We start from the raw sequence: 20,708 nt of genomic DNA, 5'->3' as shown, positions 1-20,708 counted from the left end.
GAATGTCATGATTGGGTATAAAAGGAGCATCCTCGAAGGGCTCAGTCATTCACAAGCAAGGATGGGGCGAGGGTCACCACTTTGTGAACAACTGCATGAGCAAATAGTCCAACAGTCTAAAAACAACATTTCTCAATGTTTTTCGTACAATTGCAAGGAATTTGGGGATTTCATCATCTATGTCCATAATATCATCAAAAGATTCAGAGAATCTGGAGAAATCTCTGCACATAAGCGGCAAGGCTGAAAACCAACATTGAATGCCCGTGACCTTTGATCCCTCAGGCCGCAGTGTCTTAAAAACAGATATGAATGTGTAAAGGATATTACCACATGGGCTCAGGAACACTTCAGGAAACCATTGTCAGTTAACACAGTTACATCTCCAATTGCAAGTTAAAACTGTACCATGCAAAGTGAAAGCCACATATCAACAACACCCAGAAACACCACAGGCTTTTCTGGGCCCGAGCTCACCTGAGATGGACTGACACAAACTGGAAAAGTGTGCTGTGGTCTGACGAGTCCACATTTCAAATTGCCTTTGGAAATCATGGACGTTGTGTCTTGACCATTGTTATCAGTGCAAAGTTCAAAAGCCTCTGTGATGGTCCGGGGGGGTGTCAGTGCCTCTGTGGCGGTCCGGGGGTGTGTCAGTGCCTCTGTGACGGTCCGGGTGTGTGTCAGTGCCTCTGTGATGGTCTGGGGGTGTGTCAGTGCCTCTCTGATGGTCTGGGGGTGTGTCAGTGCCTCTGTGATGGTCCGGGGGTGTGTTAGTGTCTCTGTGATGGTCCGGGGGTGTATTCGTGCCTCTGTGAGGGTCTGGGGGTGTGTCAGTGCCTCTCTGATGGTCTGGGGGTGTGTTAGTGCCCATGGGGAACTTGCATGTGTGAAGGCTCCATTAATGCTGAAAGGTACATACAGAGTTTGGAGCATCATATGCTGCTATCCAAGCAACGTCTTTTTCAGGGACGTTCCTGCTTATTTCAGCAAGACACTGCCAAACCACGTTCTGCACATGTTAGAATAGCGTGGCTTTGTAGTAAAAGAGTGTGGGTACTAGACTGACCTGCCTGCAGTCCAGACCTGTCTCCCACTGAAAATGTGTGGTGCATTATGAAGCGCAAAATACAACAATGGAGATCCTGGACTGCTGAGCTACTGAAGTTGTACATTCGGCAAGAATGGGACAGGATACTTCCTGCAAAGCTTCAACAATTAGTGTCCTCAGTTCCCAAACGCTTATTGGTTGTTGTTAAAAGGAAAGGTGATGTAACACAGTGGTAAACATGCCCCTGTCCCAGCTTTATTGGAACGTGTTGCAGACATCAAATTGAAAATAAGTGAATATTTGCATAAAAACAATAAAGTTTATCAGTTTGAACATTAAATATCATGTCTTTGTAGTTTATTCAGTTCAATATAGGTTGAAAAGGATTTGTAAATCATTGTATTCTGTATTGTTTTTAAGTTTTACACAGCGTCACAACTTCATTGGAAATGTAATAGAATAAATCTCCTATGCAGTTAATAGAAATCTTGTTGTACCTGTAGTTTAGACCTATACAACTAAAATGCATGGTATTAGTTTATCAGTTCATTTTTCAGTATTCTTCAAATGTTTGTGGAACTTCGAGCCACTAGTTTAATAGTTACACTACGCAGTTTTTCATAAGGAAAAAAACAAAACTCAGAACATTTGATTCATGGTCAAATGTATGTTCAACTAACAACATGATCTATTTAAAAAAAAATAATGTAGTTATTTAGCTATATTCATACAATATGTAGCTCTTCCTAGTTATTTCAAAATATATGTAGTCTAAAAGTTAGAGTAACTTTTACTCACTTCAAATACCAAGATCAGCAGCAGCATCGTTTTAGATCCTGTGTCTCATTTTCTGTAAAACCTTCGATTTCACACAATTTCCTGAGAAGGAGGATGTGAGAACCACTCGGAAATGGACACATGTGACACTGTGGCAGAAAGGAGAACTGCAGTGAGCTCATCTAAATATTACAGTTGTGTATATAATAGCAGTGTGCTTTCATGTCATTTATTTCAGTGCTTTTTGTGCAGGTACTCTCTGAGAGTAAGAGCTATGGGCACAGCGGTGCAGTGGTTAATGTTACAGAGCGGCACAGGGTCTTTCTGTGTGGAGTTTGCATGTTCTCCTCGTGCTTCTGTAGGTTCCCCCTAGCAAAAACATGTGCAATAGAAACCTCTCCTCTAAGGCCAGGAATCCCCTGGAAAAAGATTCTTAATCTCAGCAGGACCATCCCAGTTAAAAAACTGTCAATAAAATTAAATAAAAACTTAAGGTGCACAATTTACAATTTACAACTTATTTCTTTGCCTGAAATGTTCCTTAATATAGCATTAAACTTGTCCATATTCATAGACAAGCAGATAAAGACATCAGACCAAGGTGCAGGTCAGATCTATGGAGAGGCCACTCACTGTAAGTATGCATCTGAATGCATCTGGAATAAAAAAAAAAAAAATCCCGTAATTGAAGAAATGTGAGTCAGACAAGTTTAATGCTGCACATTCCAGGCAGAGTAATGAGATCTCCATTTACACAGGTGCAGACACACTACCAGGAAAGTTAAATTCACAGATTTAATTTCACCTTCTTTTTTAAGGATATATTTATTAGGAATGCAAATCATGCATATCAACAGTTACACATTTCAGTGTTGATATTTTACATAGCAAAACCAGACCAAATAAAACCCTCGCACCCCCAACCCCTCTCTCTTCATGCCGCAATGCAAAGGTCAGATATAATACACACAAGAAACTTTACTGGGTAATCAAAGTCACTCAAGACCAATCTTGCCAAAATGTTTAAGAAACTTTTGTTCAAAGTCAATTTGTCCATCTATGAGGAGCTGACGTTCTACTTTTTAAAAATACACCTTTTGGCAAAATATCCTCTGGCAAGTGTTAATTTTAGTTGTGTACATCTCCCAAAATCCAAATTTTGAGCTCAGCATTTACACAAAGTCCACAATTTCCCTTTATCTTTAAATCCAAAATATTTCCAACTCATAAAACAAGCATTCTAACTGAAATTGGGCTTGCTTCTCCACAGATCTGACGAGTAACTTGGCCTGGTGGCGTCACCAGCTTTTCCATGGAGACAAGCAGGGGAGCGGAGTTTCCACCAGAAAAACAAAATTTTTCATCAGGATTTTAAATATTTTTTTCTCTGATGAGGCTTCTACACCGTCTTCTTTTTGGCCTCGAGCAAATATGAAAAACCTGTACACAGCAGAGACACAGGACCTGTCACATGTTCTGTAGACACCTCTGTTCTGCTCACGTTTTCATTTAAAGTGGTTTCAATTTAACTCATAGTGTATTGACTAAACATCAGGCTTCCTTAAAGAGATACAGGACCATATACTACTAAAATTTTAGACATTATTACAAATACTGGCCAATAAATTTATCTCTAGCTTGAAACTTGGAATCGTTTTTGACCCATGCATGGGTTTTCTTAATAAATGTGAATCAAAATCAATCAAAACGTTGTTCAAAAATAATAATAAATTAATAAATACATTTATTCATATAGAATAACATGTCACCCAGTGAGTATATTAGCAAAAATTTGGTAAAAGAAAATTGAATTAGGTCAGCTTGACAAAAGTTTTAACAAGTGAATATGTCTCGTTGCTCATCTTAAATAAAGGTACTGTAGTTAACTCCTCCCTTTAAGCAGATATTTAAAGCAGTGAGCAGCCTATCAGAACTGAAGAAATCACTTGGATTGGCAAAATTTTCCACTCAAAAAAAAACTTGACGGAATTTAACTTTCATTTCCACTGGAACCTACCTGATAATTGAGGGATTACACAGACACTCAGCAATTTGATGACGATAGTATATTTACCCATATAATCATCATGGACAGGAGGATTTTGGTGAGTGCAATAGCGCTGTACCCAACCAGGCTCCAGGTGAGGGGCAGGTGTTGGGGTTGTGTCACATTTAAAAGTGTCCTCTCGGTTTCCCCTACCTGCACTGTGGTTGCTGAAGTCGTAACATCAGGCTCACATTCTGTTGGAAATACAATATAAAAATACTATTAAAGAAATCAGCCCATCGCTCCATCTATAATTAGTTTTGTTGTTATGTTGAGAAGAGTGGTTGAGATAAGCATAAACAAATTAGGTAAAATCCTCAAGCGTAGCTCAAGCTCTGGAGATGGGTCTCAAGTATCAAATGTACCTTAACCTTTTATTTGTTTAACCTTTATTTATATAGGAAGAGCCCAATGAGTGCACTTAGACTCTTTTTCAGTCTAAGTGCACTTCAAATACAGAAAAAATACAAACGAACAAAACAAATAAGTACATAGGTCCATTTAAAACATTAAAAACAGATGCAGGAGTGATTATAAATGTTTGTTACCAGATTATTAAAGTGCATTTGTGGCACCAAAGTAACCAATTTTGCATGTCCTCTAAGTAAATTCATTTTTTTTTGTGAAGGAAAAAAAAACCTTAGACTCATACTCTCACGTGATCATGCATTAAATGTTTTCATATCAATGATTAACGAGCAAGAAATACTCCTTTATAAATACATTTCATACAGTGTTGTTCTCTTGTGACAGATAGCAAAGGCCAACCTACGTTTTCATACAGTGATGGGTTTTAAAGTCATCACCGATTATGAAACAAAGGGCTGAGTGAAAGTGTGTCTAAAGGTTTAAAAGTAGAGGTTAAAGGCTGCATGTGTATTATATCTCTATACTCTAGTACAGAAAGACAGGTTACTTCAACAATTTATTTTCTGATTTTAAAACAGTTTTTGTTAATCCAAAACTCAAGATATTTATAGGTGGTGACTTTCAATCAATGTATCATTTAATGTATAAAGAACAGTAGCTTTCAAATTACTTTTTAAAAATCATATACTTAGTTTTATTTGGACTCAATGGTAATGTAAGATTTATGAGGGAATTTTATATTTCATTAAAATTTTGCAGCAATTTTAAATGTGCCTGATCAGCAGAGGCAGCACTTGCATAACAGCGTTATCTGCATATAAATGTATGAGGCTTTCTCTTAAATTATCACCAATAAAATAAATAAATATAATAAAAAGTAGTGTAAAGTAAAAAATATCTGATTTAAACCCATCAGCTACTACTGCCTGAGTTCTGTTTGAAAGATAATTTTGGAACCAATTAGCATTGTCAAATCCAGTATGCTTCAGATGCTTCAAGAGGATTTTATGATCTACTGAATGAAAAAGCTTTAGTTAAACCATCACCAAACATTCACATAAATGATAAAACCAATAAGTCGATATAATAATTATCCTAACAGGCCTATTTTGGATACTCTTGAAAGATGGCTCAGGATAAAAAGAACATACTAAACAAAGAGAGAAAACCCAGGCTCACCAGGCACAGTTAGCATCACATGGAGTTTGAGGTTCTGTCCCCCGGGCTTGGCACTGACCGCACACTCATACCTCCCAGAGTCTGCAGGCGTTACCTTTGGGAGCAGCAGGCTGTAGTTCTGCTCGTCTAAGGTCATGTCTCGAGGAAAACCATAATAACGGCGTTGCTTGTTTTCCAGGGCTATTCTGATGATTCCCTCTTTGTCATGCTGAATTCACACAAAACACATGAATAGACCCGTATACTGAACTTGTACAATATTTCCTCAATATTATATATCTATGCACCTTTAAAGCTACCATCTGTGCTTAGATTGACTGACCCAGCTGTGTTGTATTTTCACATATCACCACTAAATGCTAACTACGGTACTGCTGTCTGACAGTGTGCCAGCTTTGACCTGATAGAAGAAGAGCAGAGAGCTCAGGTGAGCCTGGACAAAAGCCAAATGTGGGGTGAGGGAAGGGTGGAGGGGAAGACGTTTCACATCTGCAACCTGTTTAAAAACTTTGGTAGCTTTGAAGGTGCACAACTTTTCGGATGGAGGGTGTGCCACCTGCTTGTCTCCATGAACATGTTATTGCTAACATATTTATCTCCATGAGAAAAGCAGGTGATTCCATCAGCTCACTGTAAGAATGAATGTCTAAGATCATTTTTTAGCAATAAACAACACTTATAATTTAATCAAATAAATATGAATGTACAAACCTTGTACCATGTGAGAGAAAAGTATTTGTTGGTGCTGAAGTCTGCATTACACGGCAGAGATGCATCTGTGCCACATTTGGCTTCAATGTTGACTATCTGCTCTTGGGCTGAATATGGCACCAAGAGCTGAGGGCAAAACCAACAGGTTATATAATCACTCTGCTCACTGGCTGCACAATATATATCACATTCAAACAAATTTGAGTCGCAAAGGCTGTAATTCATGTGTGAATGTCATGTCATTTGTTAAGAAATATCTTGTTGTACCTGTGGTTTAAACACAAATCATAAATCTAATCTCAAGAAAAAAACTAAAATCTGATAGTTTGAGTCAATAATGTTGGTAACATATTATAGTTAAGGTACACTTTATTGTCCCCATAGGGAAATTTATACTGCATATACTGCATTTGACCAATCCTTCAATGCAGCTGGAGCAAACTGGGCACCACAGTGCATCGCTCAGGGACGTGATCTTGGTCTGGACCTTAGCTGGAAGTTTTGACCTATGGTGCATGTTTGGGTTGATGGAGGAAACCGCAGTACCTAGAGCAAACCCACCCAGGCATATGGAGAACAGGCAAACTCTGCACAGAAAGCTCTGGGTGACCCGGGAATCAAACCCAGAACCTTCTTGCTGTGAGACATGAGTGTCAGGCACCGTATGGCCTATTGGTATAGTCAACTATTAAACATATACAAATAAGAGGCAACAAAATGATTTATTTAGTTCTATATTTGTGACACAAATGCATAGCTCTTCTCAATTATTTCAACATAAATGTAGATTGCCTTAAAAGTTATATATAATATATATATATATATATATATATATATATATATATATATATATATATATATATATATATATATATATATATATATATATATATATATATATATATATATATATATATATATAAATAATATTAAGTTTTACTCACTTCAAATAGCAAGGTCAGAAGCGGCAGCATGTTTTCTGATCTTGTGTCAAATTTTCTGTTAAAACTTTCACTTATCTTAACTTTCACATGATTTCCTGAGATAGAGGATGTGAAAATGAACCACACAGGTACAAACTAGGAAACTGAGGTGATTGTGACACCTTGTGGCAGAAAGGAAAACTGCAACTAACCCCTTTTATACATTTTCTAATAATAGCACATTTATCAGAAACATGACTCTAACACCTGGAAAAGCTCACTGCTTCTTTATGCTGGTGTATCCTAAGAGCTGAATACATTTAATGGTGATTTTGTAGTCAGTAGACATGATTAAAGCGACACAGTTATTTCTTTGTGTGTAATGTTTCTCAATATGCCATCAAACTCCATGGACTAGCATGTGGCAACACCAGGTCAAGGAGGTAAAGGCCAGGTCTGTGGAGAAGTGACCTGTAAGAATGCATGTTTTTCATGCTTGTTTAAGGAATTAAAACATCTGTAGTCAAAGAAAAATTAGACTGATTTTGAAGATTTCCATGGAGACAAGCAGGTGGCATATGCTCCATCAGAAAGTTACACAGAGCACCTTTAAGTACAGCTATGATTTGAGTGTGATTTGTCTCTCTTCTTATGTTCTTTCTCCAGTCCGACACATATTAAGCACAGACTTACAGCTCGGTTCATCCTGTTGTGTTCATGACAGGGAACTCCCCATTGTCCCATAGAGTGTATATTTTCTGCTCTGGTTCGTGTTGACAAAGGAGCCTGATATGGATATTAATAGTAGACTCACTTTATGGAAAAGGGAAGACTACTTTTTGGTTTTGGACTTTAGACAATACATGGTTGGCCAGAACTGGATGAGTGGCTTCCAACAAAAACAAAACACCATACATTATTTCAAACATCATTCTTCGTTTGAGAGATTTATTTGATCATATAAGTATTTGTATGAATTTTATAAATATACTTCATAAGTTTGTGTCCACAGATAGGCAGTAAATTGTGTTAAAGATGCACTTTGCAACTTTTCTTGTGGAGAGTTTGCCATCTGCTTATTACAGTCTGATTCCCACCCAACAATACGTACTGTTGTTGTGCTCCTGGGTAAGACACTTCACCCTGTTTTGGTGTATGAATGAATGGTGACGTTAAATAGTGTGCACTTGATGTTTTCCCCATGTGTTTGAGGAAAATTGGTATTGCCCCAGTGCACATATATTGTATAAGCAGTCCTTGAGGTCAAAATAAGCTTGCTTCACTGTCTGCATCGAATTATGAAGCGTTTTATTGTCTGATAATCAGGAAGTGCGTGATTAGAATGCAAGTAACACATAGCAACACTGCTCTGGCCTCTTTAAAAAAAAAAAAAGCAGATCATTCCTCGATCTCTCCTTGTATCAGCTCAGTCTGGCTCTTATCTATAGTTATTGGAGCCAAAAGTAGTGCAAAAGCTGCTCTTTGGCCTAAAGCGTGTGGCCTACTGCGTTTAGTCCTAATTCTGTTGTTTAAATGCCTTTCATATCGTGCACAAACGTCTGCAACTTTAGTTGGTTAAAAAGTGAGTTCCCTGAGATTTATATTCCCTGTGCACGTGGAGTCAGGGGCGGGTTGGAGCCCTCTCACAGAAGGGCACGTGGCATGGGATTAGTCATGTGACAGTCCTGAACAACTCGGCTCTTTTGAACGATTCCTTAACGTAAACGGTTGGAACTGGATGTCAGTTTTAAAAAAGAACCAAATTCGGACTACTTTCCAATTTGTCTGTATTTTTACACTGGTTAACACTGAACTGACATAAGAATCAGCACAGAAGCAGAGCAGGCGACACTAGTGAGCATTTTGTGCACAAAAAACATAATAACAGTTACTTTTAAAATTATTATTACTGTTTTATTTTGATTATGCACAATTTGAAAGGGTAAACTCTCTCCCACTCTCAGTTTGAACCATTTTAAACACATCTGAGCCTTGGTCATTTCTGTCTGTGATTAGTTTGTTGTTAAAATGAGCTCTCACATTGGCTTCTGTCATATAAACAAATAGTAAACGAGCCAGTCTTTTGAATGGCTCTTTGAAGAGAAAGGATCTAAAAGATTCAGATCCCCACAAAGAACCCAAAAGTCCCATGACTACACAGGATGAAGCTGTAGGACAGCTCTGTGATGTAGAAATATACAGAGTAAAAAGAGGAGATGAGACATTGGCTATGGCTCATTGAAATGAGGGCTTAAAACACAAATGTCTGTGTTTATATTTTTCAAGATCTTAAACATAAAGGTTTAACTCCAGTCTAGTTACCAGTTTGAAGCAAACAGTTGGGGGAACACACTCTGCCAGTTGCCGGATCCTTTTCCGGCTGAAGTTAAACCCTGGTTACACATTTGACCATCATCATTTAGTCACTTTAACTCATGTTATGTGCACTCTCTTTTTTACAGTGTAGTCTGTGTGAGATTCTTACAGCACAACTGTGGAGGTTGTTGCAGCTGTGAGTCCTCAGATTTATGTCCAGGAAGAATATCTGTGTCAGGCAGTGACCGCAAACAAGATGCATGGCCTCCTGTGTATTCCTGTACACTTTTATCACCACTTTGTTTTGCTGTTGGTGCATTTTCAATAATGCTGCCCACAACATCCGGAAATGCCCATATAACACAGTGTGTTTTTCCCCTGTAGTACACTAGACCACAAAAATGAAACCGTTTTTTGCTCCTAACAACGTCATGTATGAGTTAAAAATGTTATGTGATAATGACGCAGATGCAGCAGCATTTATGCTCAGATCACAACATTCTGTTGGTATGTCTAGTGTTGAATTAAGACTGAGGCTGAATAGGTGTATAAGACTTTGCTCATTTTAGTGTGGTTGGATAAATATAGCAAGATCATGAGGTTTGTTACTGGCTATTCTCATGCACACCAAAGTCTGATTATGATCTGATTTCTGGACATTTAAGATTATTTAAACCATTGAATCTAATGTGAGTAATCAGAGGGCTCAAGATCAGACAGAAACCTGTTGATTTAGCTGTTTTCATGTCATTTTAATAGTCTTTTAACTTAGATTTAGAGTGTGCATGAAACCACAGCCACTGTTAAAAATAATCTCATTCAACAGCTGTGTCATTATTGGAAAACCAACGTCGTGTCAGAGGAAAAAACTGATATGTTTATGTTTATACAATCACCATCCACCTTGTCTTCAGAATAAAGGGGTCAGATTTCGACTGGGGGCCATCTTGTCCATAATAGAACAATATAAACAGTAGTATAAGCAGAAGTACAAATAAAACATAATTATCAATATTATACTTGATTTAGATTTTTCATTTTATGTCTAAAGCATTTGTAATCCTCATGAAGTTAAATAGTACAGTGAAAAGTTTAAATTCACTCATTTAATTTCACCTTCTTTTAAAGATGCACTATGTAATTTTTCTCCTTGTCTCTGTGAAGATGTCATTGCCTTGCTTGGAAGATTCCACATTAATGCATTATTATTTTTTTCTTTTTTTATTTGTTCTTTTACAGGTGTTTGGTTTTTTTTCTTGATCCAAAATAGCCTATAAAACATGCATTCTAACTATTATCAGGGTTGCGTCTCCACATGGCCCCGTGACCTGCTTGTTTCCATAGATATAAATATGTCTCATGTGGAACATTCCCAGCAAAGTAATGGTGTCTCCATGGAAACAAGCTGGTGACAGACCCAAAAAGTATAGTGCATCTTTCAAATTAAAAAGTTGAGTACCCCCTGCATTGTCCTCCCCGTGGTCCCCGTACCTCTGTTTGAGAAACACTGCTCTACATGTGGTGATGGAGGGGGCTATTGCACGCCACAGTAAATCCCAGAGGTTGTTAGCGTGGCCAGCTGCCTCCCCTGGACTACATGTTTCTGTCAGCGAGCTTGTTCACAGCGCACTCTTTAGCCCTGATTGAGGAAATCCTCTGACTGTGTGCTGGGTTTGCTGAAATAAAATGTCCCAATGGTTCCGCCCAGACCCCCCTACACACACACACACACACCCCCACACACCCACACACACACACACACACTTCTCACCCCTCCTCCTCCCTCTCACCCCAGGTCCTTCACAGACACTTTCCCATGAAGCTTATAAAAGTTGACTAAGAGCTGACAGATATACAGTGCCCTACATTCATATAGGCACAACAACGAGCGATTAAGCTGGAGGTAAAAAACACTGGTAATGTAAAGTAGATAATAATAATAGATAAACAAATCATTTTAAAACACAAATGCTTGACAGTAATATAATTTTGATAAATGTGTGTAATTGGCACATTTAATTCAAATTTGTGTTCAGATTGATGATTATTATATTGGGGATGGACACATGCTTGTCTCAGGGAGATGTTACTGCTTTACCAGGAATGTTCCTCATTATGCTACAAACATAGCTAAAAAAACATGCATTCTAATGTGACCGGGGTCACCTCTCCACAGATTTGACCTGTAACTTGGCCTAACGGCGTCACCTGCTTGTTTCCATGTTTAATGCCACATGTAGAACATGTTATGCAAAGCAATAACATCTTTGGAGACAAGCAAGTGGCTGACCCTCTACCAGAAAAGTTACATAGAGCACCTTTAATTTTATTCAGCTCACAATTTTATTTTTAGAGTGCAGCTGTGCTCCTTGGAGAATAAAAATGACTTCTGTGTGACGTCCATTCATTGCCCTTAACTTACATAGAGTTTGCAGCTAAAAAGGAAAAACAGTATTAAAATATTGCAGTATTTGCCATGGCTCACATCTCATCTGCAATATACTTCAAGAATGAATGTGAATACTGCCCTCTGTCAAACCAGCCATTTTGGCTTCTTTACTGACACCTTGAGGCTAAAGTTAGCACTAGTCAAAACCTTCTTCGTAGAGTAATGGAGAACAACTGAACGTAATATTTAAAAAAAAAAAAAAAATTAAAAAATGACCATTTAAAACAGTTAATTACAGATGTTTGTGATAGATAGGCCAATATTCTCATATATACCTTATTATAGGTGCACAACTTGTGTGGGTCCTCTGCTACCTGCTTGTTTCCATTAACATATTTCTCCATGGAGATAAGGATGTGACGCAAACAAGACAAGTTTCAAGTCAGATCTGTGGAGAGGCGATGCTGATGCTCTCAGTGAGAGAGAACATGTTTTCGAGGTACATTTTACCAATCAAAAATAGATGCACGATGGAGGAGTTTAATGACATACTGTGTCAAAACACTAACTAACATCTTCAAATACACAAGCAGTTCCCGACCCACCCACCAGAAACTTTGTGATGTGACAGTGGGATATGGATCTGCCCACTAACCAAAGAGGCACCACTTCAAATCATACCATTGCCACAATATACACTACAGTGGGTGGTTGCTAAAGGAAGGTTATCTGGATTAAAATCTGCCAAACCACTGACAAAAAGGGTGAGACTGAAAGGGGAAATTACATTCACTGACTTGTGGCAGGATAGAATAGATGACATGACGTTTCTTTTATCTGCTCCTTGTACCATGCATTAGACTTGTCCTGCATTCCTTCCTTTGACGGAGATTCATTGCGTTGACGATTGTTTCAGAGGAAGTAGAAACCCTTTAGGTCGGTGTCTCTGCTCTCACCTCTGGCTCAACACTCCGATCCTCTACTGCTTTGATTGTGGGATTGTTTTTGAGCAGAGTCGTGTTGTGATGATGGCTCCGATTGTTTTCCATAATTTCTTCTTTGGGATTTCCTCCTCAGTGCGGCCCGCCCCTCTACTCCGTCTTTTAGGGGCTTGCCAGAAACTTTGGCACATAAAATCTATTGTTCTTGTCTAGTGGAGCAGACATGAGCTACTCCTGTGTGAGGATGTAATTCATCAGTTTTACAATGAGTTGTTAGTTCAGAGTTCTGATGGAATTATAATAATGGTATGTGATCTACTGGACAAGTTGGCACAGTGTCAGCTATAATAATAATAATAATAGTGCATTTCATTTGTACTTTACATTACTTCTGTAGCCACAGCTGCCCTGGGTTAGACTGACAATCTGCGCCACCAATTACACAGACAGCACTTATACACATAGGGAAGTTGCTGTTTTGCCCAAGAGAGTACGCACTGGTCCAATGGGATTAAGGTGACATAACCAAATAAAAAGAAAAAACCTTTACATTATTATTATAAGAGTATAGTGTGAGTTGAAATGACATATGTTCAAAAAGTGTTTATAATGACAGGTTGCCCCAGTGACATTTATGGATGAATCGAATCAAATGCGCAACACACACTTCCCAGCGGAGACAGACAGACACACCTTTTCTTACCCTTCAGCTGAAAAACAATTCCCTTTCTTTCCTTCAAAGTCAGTGAAGGTGAAATCCTGAAATCGGGATGTTTCTTCTCATATAAATCAAGCTAAAGCTGACACAGTGACATGCCCCTGTTATGGTCTCAAACTCAGATGATGGCTTCACAGACTTCCTCCGCTCTGGTAAAGTGATCATGTCAGTTCAACAGGGAAGTGATGTATTGTTGCTCCAGACACAAAGAGAATCGGCTCCATTTATATTTCTGACATTTCTGAATACAAGGCTCTGTCTCAGCTGGTCCTAGAGGTGGTTAGTACTCAGTGGCATGTAGCGTACACTGGGGCTGCACGAGTTTGCGATTGCAATTAGAAATTTATGTTTAAAAGGTATAGGATTCTGTTGAGAGTGCACATTGTAAACAACATCAACGTTTAAGAGACTGAAATATGAAATGATAAACTACTATAAGAATCCCAAGCATTTCATGGTTGCAGAGCTCTAAACTATAGGTACAAGATTTAAAAAAAAAAAAAATTAAAACAGTATATTTAGTTCTTTGCAGAGGACGTTCTATAATCTGAGATATGATTACAGCCTTTGTGATTTGATAATTGCGTCAACTCAAATTACAGTTTCGATTTGATTGTGATTAATTGTGCCATCTTGTACTTAACTTTTGGGATCAATGATACTTTTAGGTGTATTGTGTTCATATCATATTGTACATTTTTTGTCGGTATGTATGTGCTCTTACTTGACTAAAATATCCAATCAACTTTGTTTATACAGCACATTTCATGGCTGTACAAACAAAGACACTGAAAGACACTGAAAATGAAACACAAGTCAGTAGTAAATAAAACATTAAAAAAGGCATGGAAACACCTGAAGCTGGCTGGAAAATGGTTAGAACAATAGAATGAATCAAACCAAATAAATATAAGACACAGATATATACTAGTACACTACTTGATAATGATTTGTTAACGTGGAAACTAGTGTGAACTGTTGAAGTTGAATATTTTATACTAAGTGAAACTTTAAAAGCAAAGCCATCTGCTTCCCACATTTTTTGTGTTTTTTTTTTTTTTTTTCTAATCTGGATTTACAATGTACTTTAACCACTATAAGTAGATCCCAGATGTACAGTAGTAAATCTACGCAATTCAAATGTTTATGTAAAAAATGTAAGACAAATTGTCAGGTTTTGTTTATTTGTAAATGAAAATGACTTCCATAGACTGTATACTTAGTCTATAATCCTTTCCTATTTTTGTCCATTATTTGGAAATGCAGGAATGGCAATTAAGTTTAAATGTCTGTCTCATCAGTTCAGTGTAAATTGGACCTGATGATGAGTGGGTTTGAAGACACTTCTTGCTACTTCAAATGACCTCAAAACCACACTTGGCTTTTCATCGTTTTCATGTTTATATCTATCAATATGTAACATGACTGTCCAAATTTGAAGAAATAGTATTGTTTTCAAGGGATTAGTTTTAATTTGTACCTGGGGAATATTATTTTGGAGTACCATTTTTGTCCTCTCTCCCTGTATCCGGTCTGCAGCTCCGTGTTAAGAGCAGCATAAATATGAGCATGAGCATGTCTGGAGCAGGGGCTGTTGGCAGGCCTGCTTTGGGGGAAGCGAAGCACCCATCTGGGACCGCTGCACAGATGATGGGTGAGGAGCTCCACTTCCTTCCTTTTTCTGCATCATCTACTTTGTTTTTTTCCTCTGTGTTGACAAAGGATCCTTTTGCACAGCATTCTGAAAAATCGTGTCTAATGTTTTTGGTTGAATTTAGAGCTGCTCATATAAGGCAGAAATCATAATTATTTGGCTCATTATTGAAATCATGATTATTTAAATTCATTACTGTTAGCTGTACAGAAAATAAAGATCTTATATAATTTATTAATGCAATTTGTGTCTTTTTAAATGGGTAGATTAGAAGAGTTACTTTACTCAATTATTTTGCAAGGCAGAGCGAGTGCAAATATCATTCTGATCAGAAGTTAGTTGTAGTTAATTGTATTTTTGGTTACAACATTTTGTAATTAAATAAAGAAATAATTGAAATCACAATTATACACTTCATTAATTGCACAGTCCTCAGTGAAGTTCTCAAAATATGTGTTCAATGTAGTTATTAAGCATTTAAGTTAAAGGGAACATACATAGTTATTATTGACGACACTTGAAACAACTACTTACTACTACCACTACCACTACTACTACCTAAATCACTGTCCAATTTATATTACAAAATTAATGTTTTATGACAAGTGCTGTTTCAGTGACCTTTTAGTTTTAATAAATCAGGTAATGGCCATTTAGTTGGCTACACTGAAAGGGAGCAATGAATTATGGTCTATAGTTTAATGTTTTAAATGCTGAAACAAAATGCATTTTAGACACATTTTGTGAGTCTGTCTTTGACCATACAGTGTCAGACTGCTTGATATGCTAATTAGCATGCTATGACTCACATTTTTTTATTTAGTTGCATAGTTTTATCATCAGCTATTGCAGCTGTTGATTTTGAAAAAAAAAAACCCCGTGCTTTGTAACTGATGCACATCTATACATAACCATTCATAGCAAAAGAAAATTCAATTCTGTCAATTGCACAAAGGTTTTTAAGATGCTATGGATCCTACCTGCATGGTCAGCTGAGGGATTACACTGACAGCATTCCCCATTTCCCACACTGAACCAAAGCCAGTGAACGCAGCACATTTTGAAGTCTCTGGCAGGATTCAATTCATGTTTATTTATAGCACATTTAAAAACAACTTCAACTGCCATTTAGTTTTTTTTAGCTTCACATAAAAGTCAACAAAAAATATAAAAGATATATAGATTATACGATACACAGGAAAAGAACAATAAAACAACATGATATCCTCTCTAGCTTGTATTAAATACCAGGGAGAAGAGATGGGTTTTCAGTCAGGTCTTAAATTGTGTTAAAGACTGAGATGATCTGACAGGCAGAGGGAGGCTCTTCCATAGTCTGGGCACTACCACAGAAAAGGCTCTGTCTCCTCTGGTCTTGAGTCTGGCTTTGGGCACAGCAGCAGGAGCTGGTCAGCTGACCTCTGACCTCAGGGCTCTGGGTGGAGTATAGGGCTGCAGTAACTCCCTCAAATAAAGAGGACCCATAGAGTACAGACATTTAAACACAATCAAGAACATTTTGAATTGCACACGATATAAAATAGGAGCCAGTGCAGGTTGTTCAGCACAGGCGTGATGTGCTCTTGTCTCTTAGTTTTTGTCAGCAGATGAGCTAAAGGGTTCTGGACATTCTTTTAGAGTTGCATGAAGCCCTGGACCAGCCCCACATACAAAGAATTACATTAATTCAGAAGCAACGTTACAAATGCATCACCTGTGGAAGGCAGAACTTTACTTTAGCAAGAAGCTTCAACTGAAAGAAGCTGGACTTTATTTTCAAACTGGAGAAGCACATTAGCTCTGTCATAGAGTCCACAATTACCCCAAGATTCCTCACTGCAGGGCGACAATAAGAGGACAGAGGAGCAGTCACACTGCCATGCCCAAGCAGTGGTTTAGTTTAGCTACAATCTCAGTTTTATTTTTATTTAAGTTCAAGACGTTTGTGCTCAGCCAAGTCTCCTGCATTTCCCTGAGACAATCCTGCTTAGCTTTGAAAGCAGGTCCTGTCATCAGTGCTATTTCATCCCTGTTCAAATACTTCCTATGCTAACTCTCCTCTGGGGCTAAAGCAGAGGAAGAGCTCACCAAAAGAGGCTGTAAAACAGTGTGCTGAGCTGTGGTTCCCTGGAGGAGGCTGTCAGACCTGTTAGTCACATACACACACACACACACACACACACACACACACCCCCACACGCACACACACACACACACACACACACACACACACACTGACTAAAGCATGTATCTGTACTCCAAGGATGTTAGGATGAAGTAATTTCACATTTAGTCCTGATAAAACATGGACACATACAATCAATATAATGATTTAAGACTGGGGGATGACAGCATTTTTCTTAATTGTTTCTGACATTTAGATTTTTTTTTTTAATCAAGATTTTGTTCATGTCCAAAAATATTTTTAAAAAATTAGAAAATACTGAATTATGAATTACTGTTATACTGTTATTATCACATGCATTGTGGAACATGTTTGTGGAGGTCTCCACTATTACACTGATATAAAACCCCCGAGAAGACTGTGATAATTTGAATTGCAATTTCACATTTTACACTCATATAATAAATAAGTTTATAAAGACTACACATTTTTTGTTTATAGCCAATTAGGGACAATTGTAAAATTACCAAGTTTATTATGACAAAGACACTGATATAAATAATGATTTTACTAATGGGGAAATACAAAATAATGTCATTATGTGCTTGGGCAACTTCATCCACGCTGCCTATGAAGATGGTGTGAGAGTTTTTGGTGGTGGTCAGAGAGACTCACACCCTCACACTGCTCTCCTCTTTATCTCCTCAGATAGCTTGTACCTGGTGTTTAGCGAAACACAAAAACACTTTTGAGGCTGAGACTTGTGGACATCTGGGTCCCGGCTGAAGTCAGGGCTGATGTCAGGGCTGGCACTGACCCAGAGCCGGCCGCACAGAGAGCGCCTCCCGGACGTCGGCCTGTGCTGTTTCCCTTCCTGTGCCTCCGTGACATCTTCCTGCCGTGGGGAGCCTTAGGGAGCCATTGGAGGAGGCACGCTGCTCAGAGAGAGAGAGCAGGATTTGGCAGAAGACAAACTCCAATTAGTCGTACTGGGGCAGGTAGGGGGGAGAGAGGACCCCTGCTCTGAACCTGGACAGGCTTGAGAGTGGAGCTCCATAGTTCCACCATTGAGTCCCACAGACTGAACAGTGATTTATTGCTCTGAGCAGATGAATCAGGCTGAAGCTGCGCTGACATCATTAAACCTCTGCTGGATTGTCCTCGTCCTCGATTACACATCAACAAGCTTCACTCCTCTTCCTCCTCCGTGACCTTTAACCCTGCGCCCGGTATGTCTGCGCTAGCCATGATTTATCCCTGTGACAGACCAACAGCTGCTGGGGACTCCGTGGGCAGAGGGTGGGCTACTATTTTCCGTGACTAATTGATGACAGACTTCAAAAAACAGAATTTTAGAAAAATGACACCGCAGCGAGACAGTGGAAACAGTGGAGCAGAGCCACATAACAGACGTCTTAGTAAGACTGAGTATAGTGAGTGGGTAGAGTGTCATCTTCATGAAGATACAAACAGATATTTAACAAGATCATTGTTACAGCCTAATGGATCTCAGGAGGGAGAGGGTGAAAAAGTAAGAGTAAATAGGCCTATAAGGCTTACCTAATGTTTAAAATTTGATATTATATAAGTTTTGTTTGGTCAAGCATAAATATATCTGAAACACAATCTTTTTATTTTGATAAAATAAATCTTTATTTAAAACTTTTTCAAAAAGACAAAACTCAAGCAAATGCACTGCATTTATGATCTACTTTTCGGTCAAGTATAAATATCAGTTTGTGTCCATAGTGTATCCAGCATGTGTCCACGTGCGCTAGTGTTGTGTAAGACCAGCTTTGACTTCCCTGAGAGTCTGAGGAGTTACAGTTGTTCATGTCCATGATTTTAGCGTCTCGCGCGCAATGGGGCCAGTCCTCGCAGTTTTAAACAGTCTTTCCCGTCCTTTATCTGCAAGACACAAGGTACAGACACGCGCACTTTAGTGCATCACATTCACTGTTTAAATTGACTGTTTAAATTCACTGTTCAGTTATGTGGTTTGTGTCTGTTCACACATGCAGTTTCATGAGCCTAATTAAGGCGCGCAGAGGAGGAGATAAAATGGCTAAAACTAAGTAAATGCTATGAATGTTACGTTTCATTGCATTTGTAAAATAAAGTACTACTAAACAAGTACAATCTTCACTCACCCCTTTCCTCTGGTTACTGAGGCAGAAAGTGCAGATGGTCCGAGGCTTGGGTCCGTTCCCTCCCTCGTGCGCTCCGAGGCACGGCTGTGCGTCAGCGCCGCCGTCTCCGCGCAGCAGCACATTGGCCAGATGTGAGATGTAGCTGGACGCAAGCCGCAGGGTCTCAATCTTGGAGAGTTTTCTGTCCACGGGCTCTGTAGGGATGAGAGTCCGCAGAGCTGTAAAGGCCGTGTTCACGCTCTGGGTCCGGCCGCGCTCTCTGGCGTTGGCCGCGCTCCGCTGTTTGATGACCGCAGTGTCTCCGTCCTGTTTACGGCCCGTTCTCCTGCGCTTCTCCGACCCACAGAAACTCTGCTCAGAGCTGCCGTCGCTTTCGCTGCACTTGTCCTCGTCCTCAGAGGTCATGGTGAAGTCTGAGTAGATCAAGTGCGTGGCCACTGGACGCATAATGGCGAACGCCATGGTGACGGTTCACAGTAACTTTTAGTCCAAGTTTCAAGTCCCACGAAGAGAAAAAGAATCCTGATGCTAAACCTCCATCAGTGCGGAGCTGCACAGTCACAGAAACACCCTCTTTAAAGCCCCCTGGTGCAGAGGAGTCCGAGCGGGGGAGAGCGGGGCTCCGGAGGAATGGTCAGTACCGGTCAGCTGGACTCTTATAACCGCGGGGGAGGAGCCCCCACGAGCCAAGACAACAAGCTACCACAGCCACAAGCTCAAGCTGCAGTGATGGTCTATTTGGTTGCTGCTGAAGTGAAGTTTAAGAATTTGCATATAAGGCTCATTACATGTTGTCAGACGTCTATTAGTGAAGGTTATAGACGTCTGGGCCTCAAATGTAAATCTTGTTTCTCCAAGAACTTAGGCATTTCCAATGGAAATGATAAGGAAATGAACCAAGAGCTTAAGTGATTTGAATATACTCAGGAAGCAATGTTAAATGTAAGCCAAACAAACAAATAAGCCCCATGTTTTATGTTTTGTTGTGGTTTTATTTTAATTTCATTAAATAAACAAGGAGGACAATGACAGAAAGGGGAAAGTTAATTAAACCTGTGACCCAGTTTCCTAAAGGCCTATTGCACTGTGCATATAAAATTGCAGAAAGAAGTAGTAGTATTTGAAGGAGTCCAAACCATACTTTACGAGTCTATGTCTCCCTGTAACAAAAGCACGTGGTTTGAAGAGGTGAAAGTTTTGTGGGGCTAAATGCTCAACAGATGACCTCTGGAATGACAAGGATCTGTGTGTTTGTTGCCCCGAGTTTAAAACAACAAAGAGGTGGCACATTTGTAGGTGTCCTGTCTGAAACTCTGCTCCAGTCACTGCATTCAGCTGCAACAACACACACGTCACAC

The 20,708-nt window shown here is 39.1% G+C and overlaps 2 protein-coding genes across 2 annotated transcripts; both read right to left on the bottom strand.

The window, feature by feature from the left end:
• Window positions 1-3,161: 3,161 nt before the first annotated feature.
• LOC117373843 (CD83 antigen) lies at window positions 3,162-7,116 on the bottom strand. The gene is made up of 5 exons (XM_055222977.1): window positions 7,079-7,116; window positions 6,135-6,260; window positions 5,424-5,631; window positions 3,903-4,069; window positions 3,162-3,268 (listed from the first exon to the last, which is right to left on the bottom strand). The coding sequence occupies exons 1-5, from the start codon at window positions 7,106-7,108 to the stop codon at window positions 3,200-3,202; spliced, it is 600 nt and encodes a 199-aa protein (XP_055078952.1). The 5' UTR covers window positions 7,109-7,116; the 3' UTR covers window positions 3,162-3,199.
• Window positions 7,117-18,828: 11,712 nt separating this feature from the next.
• Window positions 18,829-20,075, bottom strand: tcf15 (transcription factor 15). The gene is made up of 2 exons (XM_033970347.2): window positions 19,351-20,075; window positions 18,829-19,108 (listed from the first exon to the last, which is right to left on the bottom strand). The coding sequence occupies exons 1-2, from the start codon at window positions 19,810-19,812 to the stop codon at window positions 19,046-19,048; spliced, it is 525 nt and encodes a 174-aa protein (XP_033826238.1). The 5' UTR covers window positions 19,813-20,075; the 3' UTR covers window positions 18,829-19,045.
• Between the last annotated feature and the right edge of the window lie 633 nt (window positions 20,076-20,708).

The sequence above is a fragment of the Periophthalmus magnuspinnatus genome, chromosome 7 (genome assembly GCF_009829125.3).
Source record: "Periophthalmus magnuspinnatus isolate fPerMag1 chromosome 7, fPerMag1.2.pri, whole genome shotgun sequence".
In the NCBI taxonomy this organism is placed as follows: Eukaryota; Metazoa; Chordata; class Actinopteri; order Gobiiformes; family Gobiidae; genus Periophthalmus; species Periophthalmus magnuspinnatus.
Note: the sequence above shows the minus strand (reverse complement) of the source record. Positions and strands in the feature narration are given on the sequence as shown.